This window comes from Pelodiscus sinensis, chromosome 1 (assembly GCF_049634645.1).
Source record: "Pelodiscus sinensis isolate JC-2024 chromosome 1, ASM4963464v1, whole genome shotgun sequence".
Lineage (NCBI taxonomy): Eukaryota > Metazoa > Chordata > Testudines > Trionychidae > Pelodiscus > Pelodiscus sinensis.
The window spans coordinates 326,727,219-326,735,777 of NC_134711.1; the positions used below are offsets into that span (position 1 = coordinate 326,727,219).

An 8,559-nucleotide genomic window follows, 5' to 3' on the forward strand; every position below is an offset into this window, starting at 1 on the left:
AGAACAAGATTTGTTATACCTATAGCAGGGCTTCTTTCACCTTCCTCCAAAGTATTTGATACTAACTCCTGAATCCTGACTTGATGGACTTCATGTCTGATCAAGCCTGGCAAGTCCTGTCTTCCTATCAGTACGGTAAATCCAAAAGTGTGTTCTGGCTGATCCTCCTTGAGCTCCTGAGAGCGTGGTGAGCAAAAACATGGGTGCAGTGGGAGCAAAAAACTGCTTCATTAAATATCATTTTGTCTTTTCTTGTTCCTTTCAGGAAGAAAAGTACCAAACTCCTTGTATCTGCTCAGTACATGATGTCAGCTCTCAATGACACCACATTCTCACATGCTGTGTTCCTTCTCACCGGGATACCTGGGCAGGAAAATGCCCATCTCTGGATCGCTATTGCCTTTGGCTTAATTTATGCTACTGCAATAGTAGGTAATTCAGTCATTCTGTTCATTATAAAAACAGATCCAAGCCTCCATGAGCCCATGTACATTTTTCTTTCCATGTTGGCCCTCACAGACCTTGGCTTTTTGATAGCCACCATGCCGACGACACTGGGCCTCTATTTCTTTAACTTTAGGGAGATCAACCTCCATGCCTGTTTCTTTCAGTTGTACTTTGTTGGCTTCCTTCTTTTCACTGAATCTGGTGTGCTCTTGTCGATGGCCTTTGACCGCTTCATCGCCATCAGTAACCCGCTGAGATACGGTTCCATCTTAACCCTGCCGAGAATAGCCAAGATGGGGCTGGTGAGTGTGATAAGAGCACTTACTGTAGTAATCCCATTCCCAGTTTTCCTGAGGCAGTTCCAATATTGTCGATCCAATGTCCTCACCCATTCCTACTGCCGGAATGAGGACATCCTGAAGTTGGCTTGTTCGGATGTGGGATTAAGAGGCATGTACGGCATGATCATTAAAATTTTAACAATGGGGATGGACTTGCTGCTCATCTTCCTCTCTTATGTGATGATCCTCAAAACAGTGCTGAGCATCGCGTCCCAAGCGGAGTGCCTTAGGGCCCTAAACACCTGTGTCTCCCACCTCTGCGCCGTCCTGCTCTTCTATACACCAGAGTTCAGCCTGTCTGTGATAACCAGATTCGTGAAGGAAACTTCTCCTTTGCTTCGGATTATTCTGAGCTACGTCTCCCTGCTTGTCCCACCACTGATGAACCCGATTGTGTACAGCGTGAAAAGCAAACCCCTGCGTGAGAGGATAATCAAGGTGTTCATCAAGTGAAGGGGCCATTCATTACCTCTCTGCAGCGCTCGTGACACCGGAGACTGAAGAATATACCATAGTCACCTCTTCCATCCTGGATCATTACCTCTGAGAGGACATGAGAGTCATTGACACTAAATAGAAAGAGATTCAGATGGCATCTAAGACCCAGGGTCCTGGGTGAGCAGCTTGTGACGGTTTTGTACCCCCATGCTTTATGAAATTGAATTATGGATACAATTATAGGAAACTCGAAAATGCTTTGGACAAAGTACCCCAACCTATCAATTTTAACATCACAATCTGCTGTATCAATACATTTTATTTTGATGCATGTATCACTCTTGCATGTAAAGTTGGAGATCTTGGGTAGGGACTGGTCTAAGGTTTTAAATGTGCAAATGAAAGCCATCAGAGGTGTTTCTAGTGATGGGACACCTCAAAGTCTGTGGTATTACCTATAAAGTACCTGCTTTGTCTTTCAAGACTAAGCAATAGTTGGTCTTAAGTAAACATGTGACCACCCCAACTGGTAGGGACTGATCAGGTAAATTTCCATGGAAGGTGGGAGAGAGAAGAACAATTTCCTGCCCAAAGTGAAATCTATAAGATAATGAGAATTGAGCTATCACTGAGGCCTTGGCCTAAGAGAATAAACCGGAGGACCCAGGGATTAAGGATCTTCCCTGGCATTGATTTTTAGCTGAAAAAAAAAAAGAGTTTTAGGGTAACTATTTCTGCTTTTTCTGTTATTTTACATTTGTAATTTCCTTTGCTCTGCCTGTTTTCACTTGCAACCACTTGAATCGTACTGCTTGTACTTAATAAAATCACTTTTAATTTACTATCAAGCCGAGAGTAAATAATTGTTACTTGGTGGAGCACTCAGTGTGCAGATCCTCCTGTCATTGCTAATGAGGGCTATGCCGAATGATTTATTTGGAATTCTGATTCCATCTGGGGAGCGGGCTTTCTGATTACTGTGCCTGAAACCACATTCTCCTCAGACTGGAAGGCTACGTCTACACTGGCCCCTTTTCCGAAAGGGGCATGCTAATTTTCAACTTCAGAATAGGGAAATCCGCGGGGGATTTAAATATCCCCTGCGGGATTTAAATAAAGATGTCCGCCGCTTTTTTCCGGCTTGGGGAAAAGCCGGAAAAAAGCGTCTAGACTGGCCCGATCCTCCGGAATAAAGCCCTATTCCGGAGGATCTCTTATTCCTACTTCAAAGTAGGAATAAGAGATCCTCCGGAAAAGGGCTTTATTCCGGAGGATCGGGCCAGTCTAGACGCTTTTTTCCGGCTTTTCCCCAAGCCGGAAAAAAGCGGCGGCCATGTTTATTTAAATCCCGCGGGGGATATTTAAATCCCCCGCGGATTTCCCTATTCTGAAGTTGAAAATTAGCATGCCCCTTTCGGAAAAGGGGCCAGTGTAGACGTAGCCAAAGAAACTCAGGCTACATCTACACTGCAGGTTTCTTGCGCAAGGAGCTTTTTTCAGAAGAGATCTTCCACACTGCAAAAGAGCATCAGAAAAGCGATGTGCTTTTGTGCAAGAGAGCATCCACAGTGCATGGACGCTCTCTTGTAAGAAAGCTCTGATTGCCGTTAACAGAATGGCCACCAGGGCACCTGTGCTAGTTTCAATAGGCTGTTTTTGTGCAACCTCCCCCCCCCCCGCTTCCCGTCCACACACGTCTGTTTGCACAATAACTCTTGCACAAAAAGGAATTATTCCTCATAGAAAGAGGGATACATATACTGCAAAAACTCCGCAGTGTACATGTAGTCTCAGTGTCTGTATGTCTCTTTGGGGGGTGGGGGAGTGTGATCTCAGCTCTGCACCTGGGCTGGTGGGGACCAGGAGATCTGGCCCAGCTGGACAGGGTGGTGAAGACCCCCACAGAGCAAGGAGACATGTCTTAGCAGCTTTGTCAACACATTGCGAAGCACCCCCAAGGGGTCTTCTCTGATCGCATCCCATCACAGGTCTGTTCCCACCCATTGGTGAGGGAGCACGGTACACTGGGGAAGGCAGCCAGAACCATTTCCGGAGTGGCTGTATTCGTGGGGAACCAGGGAACAGGTGGGATGTGATATCAGTGACTGCTCCATCATCAGAATTCCTGTCGATACATTCCATAAAGAGAAGGAACGTGGAAGTTTTTTCCCATGACACCTGCCCTGTGTCTGTCCCATCTCTGGTTCAATATCTGGGGACCATGAAAAAAGCTGCCGAGCTGTTCTGCAGTCACAGTCCTGGCCCTTCCCGAGCACTCTGGGTGCTGCGTGATCCATGAGGCTGCCCCAGCTCTGGCCAGGACCTGTTCCTGGAGCACAGTCCTACCCACTGGCTCCTCATCATTACCCAAGGCTGCATCCCCTCTCCAGGACAGAAGCCAGACCTGGACCCTATTCATGGCTGTATTCGTGGAGTGCCAGAAAACAGGCGGGATACGACATCAGTGGCTGCTCACGAAAAGAGCTCCCGAGATGTTCTGCTGTCACAGTGCTGGATTTTGTTTTGTTTAGTTTTGTTTTTCCTCCAAGCCCTAGCTCTTGGATTCATGATTATGTACAACTCAGTTTTTGCCTTCAAAAAGTAAGTTTCTATCCGTCATGATTACAGAGAAGTTTAAAATATGACATGAGTTCACCCAAATGACTCAGAATCCAGAAAACAGTCCAAAAATAATATTTTTTTAAAAAAAACTCATGATTTTTAAGCCAAATGAATGACTTTTTTCAGGCCTGACCTGAGATATTTGTTATGCTTGGGTTTAGAAATATTAATAACATGTTAGAAGTAATTTATATGCTGGGCTCTTGCAGTGCATTAGAAAGCCTGATGAGTGCTATCCCACGAGAAGTACTGTTTTCCAACTGAACAGGGGAGAGGATCTGTGGGATCACGTGAGGATTACTTGTATTCCCTCCCTCTGGGGTATCTGGTGTTGGCCACTGTTGGCAGACAAGATACTGGGTTAGATGCACCTTTGGTCTGACCCAGTCTGGCCATTCCCTTGTTCGTATCAAGCACCCATGCTGAGTGAGAATGTGAATGGAGCAGACAGGGTATGTCTACTAGGGATGTTAAAAGTTGATTAAATAGGTAACTATGTGACCACTGAAAATCTCATGGGCAACATGCTGCATGCTCTTAAATAAGCATTATATTGCTGAGCCCACATGGATGCCACCCTGAGAGCTGGCCTGGCCTGGTTTCCCTGCCACAGTGAAGCTACATCCCTGGGAACTGCCTAAGTTTAACCGACAAGCATAAACTTATCCGTTAAACAGTTAGCTGGTTCCAATCTAACATCCCTAATGTCTTCACCAGTGGCCTCCAACCTTTTTATGCACAAGAACATTTTTTAAGTATTAGGGCAACTCCCACCCTACCCCTGAGGCTCCACAGACTTCATTCCCCGCTCTCTCCATCACTTGCTCTCCCCACACACACACTTTCATTAGGCTGGGACAGGGGGTGCAGGCTCCAGGCTGGAACCAAGAGTTCTGGGAGCAGGAGGGGGTAAGAGATGCAAGCTCTGGGAGGGAAACTGGGTGCAGGAAAGGGGCTCTAGGCTGGAGCACAGTGTTAGGGTGCAGGTGAGGTATAGAGTACTGAGCAAACACCCAGGCCAAGGAGAAAGTCTCTGAATGCTTATGGGAAGCAAGGCTTTGCATTTCCCCCCTCAGTGACCCCTAGCATGCAGGACAGCTGCCTCCCAGGCTGGAGGCCCAAGGAAAAAGCCTGTGTGGGTGGGCGCACAACAGGGCTTGGTGCAGTAATTTGCTTGACCACAAGCCCTCTAATGGGGTGGTCTCGGCTACTGCCTAACTCCATCTGCACTGCTAGCCAAGGCAGCACCTTCTCCTCAGTGCGCACAGGCTCCAGCCTCAACTCCCCTGGGCAGCTGGATAGCCAATCTGTTATAATCTCCACTCCCTCCCCATCCTATCATTCCAGACTCCCTGCTGAATGCACAGGGGCAATCCCATCCCCTGAGGCTGTGGGGGCCGTTCTCAGACAAACACCTTCCTTCTGGCCAGATCCACCATATGCCACAGCAGCTGGATCAGCTCTTATCAGATCCCAATCTAGACCCCCCCAGCATCAGCAGTCTTCCTGGACAAGATCACAGAGTAGTTAGAAAGGGAGGAGGGAGAAGCCTGTGGTAATAGGAGCAGCAGAAGGCAGCAAATTGACGGTGGAGACAGCTAAAAGTGGGAGAAAGCACCAGCAAATGGGTGAAAGGGCAGGAGCAGAGGTGGCAGCAGCAGGAAGGATGAAAATTAGATGGGTCCCAAGAGAAGGGGGAGGAAAGAAATAGCAAAAGAGAGGGATAAATGGATGAGAGGCAGCAGGAGACAGAGGAGCCAATAGCATGGGCAAGGGCCAGCAGTACTTGGTAGGAGAAGGCACTTCTAGCAAATGGCAAAGTTGTTTATGAGATTAACATGTCTTCTAGTGCCCAAAGGAGCTCAGCTGAGACCTGGCCATCCAGGCTCTCGCTCTGCATGGTCATTGCAAATGGCCCTTCTCCCTGCTGGAGAAATGTGAACAGCTCTGACACCGTTGTGTGATCATTAAATACTGCCAATGCTGTTCTCTCCTGGGACTCTAGGGGTATGTCTACACTACCCTCCTAGTTGGAACTAGGAGGGTAACGTAGGCATACCGCACTTGCAAATGAAGCCCGGGATTTGAATTTCCCGGGCTTCATTTGCATAAGCCGGGCGCCGCCATTTTAAAATCCCGGCTCGTTTGAACCCCGTGCCGCGCGGCACGGACTAGGTAGTTCGGACTAGGCTTCCTAATCCGAATTACCGTTACTCCTCGTGGCCACAACTTCACAGAGTGAGGGAAAGTGAAGGGGGAAACTGAGGTTCCAGGCTTCCCATAGACCAGACTTATTTTTCTGGAGTTCTGGAGTTAGTGGATTAGACTCTGGCGTAGGGATAAAAATAAGGCTTCAGAGGTAGGTACCTTATCCACTGTGACACTGAAGGAGCCCTCCAACCTCCCTACCTTCAGGGCCCCCTTTATCCTTCCTGTGTTCAAGGGTGCCAGGTTCGTTCTCTGTGACACTGGTGGTGGCTGTCCCCAAGGGGACAGTGTGTGAGACAAGACTCCCAGCAAGTAGGATAGGGACAGGGTGCAGGATCTGGGAGGCAGTTGGGGTGCAGAAGCAGGCTGGGAGTAGGGTTTCTGGCCAGTTGGAGGGAGCAAGAACGAGGGAGGGTGCAGTGTGTGGCCAGGAGAGAGGGTTAAAGAACAAAGGAGGGTGTCGGAGTAAGCTGGGGATGCTGGGTGTTGGTGGGGAGGTAAATGACAGGATTAGGGTGTAAGTGAGGGGGTCTGCACATGAGGGGGAACCTTACCTGGCTTCGTGCTCCCTTGCAGCAATGGCTGCAGCCACGCTGTCCTTGCTGCCCGAGAGGGAGGCCCTGCTTCTGCGGGCCACGTGGTTCCGAAGGCCGGAGACACTGCGGCTGTGGCCATGCGATCCAGGACTGACCCCGAGGCACTGCAGCCACAGGCCACCCCAGAGGCTGGAGGTGCCACTGCCGCAGCCACGCGGCCGGACCCCAGGTACCACCTGCCACAGAGGCACCATGGCCTGGGGCTGGCCCAGGAGGTGCCACTGTCATGGCTACACAGCAGGCCCTACAGGCTGCCCCAGAGGCACTGCAGTCACATGGCCCGGGGCCAGCCCCAGAGGTGCCACTACTGCGGATACATGGCCTGGGGCTCGCCCTGGAGTCACTGCTACCACAATTATGTGACCCAGGGCTGGCCCTGAAGGTGCTGCTACCGTGTCTTAGGGCTGGCCTGGAGGCACCACTACTGCAGCCAGGCCGTCCGGGTCCAGCCCTGGAGGTGCCGTGGTATCAGCGTCTCCATCCTCCGGAGTCAACCGCAGACTGTGTGGCCGCAGAAGCAGTGTCTCCTGGGCTGGCCCCTGGCTGCCTGGCTGCGGTAGCAATGCTTCCAGGCTGGCCCTATAGAGGTGCTTGAGTCCTGGCGCTGCCTCCTCTCCAGTGGCAGTGTGGGGCATGTAGGGGCTCAGCTGAGCTCCTCCCCATCAAGAGTCCTGTAATTAGGAGGAGGGGTCTGTAAATGCCTCGCGGGCCGGATCAAAGCCCAAAGCGAGCTGGATCTAGCCCGCTGAGAGACTTTTGTCCACCCCGATCTAAAGAATAGCCACATCTCCTGAGTAGGAGTGAAACCCTCATGAATTTGTAGACAAAAGACATTTTCTGTGAAAAATCACTTTTTGTGAAAAATGTGATGTAATTGAGAGTCCAGCTTTCCATTAATAATTAGATTAGAGAGAAGTTTTTGACCTGCCCTAGTGAAAATGAATAGCCATTCAACATTTGAGGGAACATGTAGGCTGTGTCTACATTGGCACGATCTTGCACCAAAGTGGCCGCTTTTGCGCAAAAGCATGCTGCCTGTCTACACTGGAGGGGAGTTCTTGCGCAAGAACACTGACGTTCTAATGTGTGAAATCAGTGCTTCTTGTGCAAGAACTGTGATGCTCCTGCTCAGGAATAAGCCCTCTTGCGCAACTGTTCTTGCGCAAGAGGCCAGTGTAGACAGGCAACATGAATTTCTTGTGCAAGAAAGCCCGATGGCTAAAATGGCCATCAGAGCTTTCTTGCACAATAGAACGTCTACACTGGCACGGATGCTCTTGTGCAAAGGCACATGCCAGTGTAGACGCTCTCTTGCGTAAATACTTTAACGCAAGAACTCTTGCGTTAAAGAGTATTTGCGTAAGATCATGCCAATGTAGACATAGCCGTACTTTTTTTGCAGTATTCCACCAACTCTGCTTACACACAGAAAACATGTAGGAATTACTGTGCTAAATCAAAGTAGTGATTCATGGAATCTAGTACATGGTCTCGTTTAAGGAATAAGTTGCACATAAATGAACTTCTTCCTAACCGCAGGCAGTTAGGGCACATCTCTACTTACCAGAAGATCAAGGCTCTGGAGGTCAGTCTTCATAGAATCGTGGAATCCTAGAGTTGGAAGAGAGCTCAGGAGGTCATCAAGTCCAATCCCCTGCTAAAAGCAGGACCAATCCCAACTAAATCATCCAAATCAGGGCTTTACCAGAGCAGGACTAAAAAATCTCTAGGGAGGAAGTCTTCCACCACCTCCCTAGGTAACTGATTCCCATGCTTCACTGCCCTCCTAGGCCACGTGTAGACAGTGACATTATTTCGGGATACTGAAAGTATCCCAAAATAGTTATTCCGTGTCTTTAAATGTGCCTGTTATTTCAAAATGTATTTTGAAATAATGGGTGTGATTT

At 49.1% G+C, this 8,559-nt stretch overlaps 1 protein-coding gene across 1 annotated transcript; it reads left to right on the top strand.

Moving 5' to 3' along the window:
- The first annotated feature begins 305 nt into the window (after positions 1-305).
- LOC102451848 (olfactory receptor 51G2-like) lies at positions 306-1,241 on the top strand. Its single transcript, XM_006110419.2, has one exon. The coding sequence runs from the start codon at positions 306-308 to the stop codon at positions 1,239-1,241; it is 936 nt and encodes a 311-aa protein (XP_006110481.2).
- Positions 1,242-8,559: the final 7,318 nt, after the last annotated feature.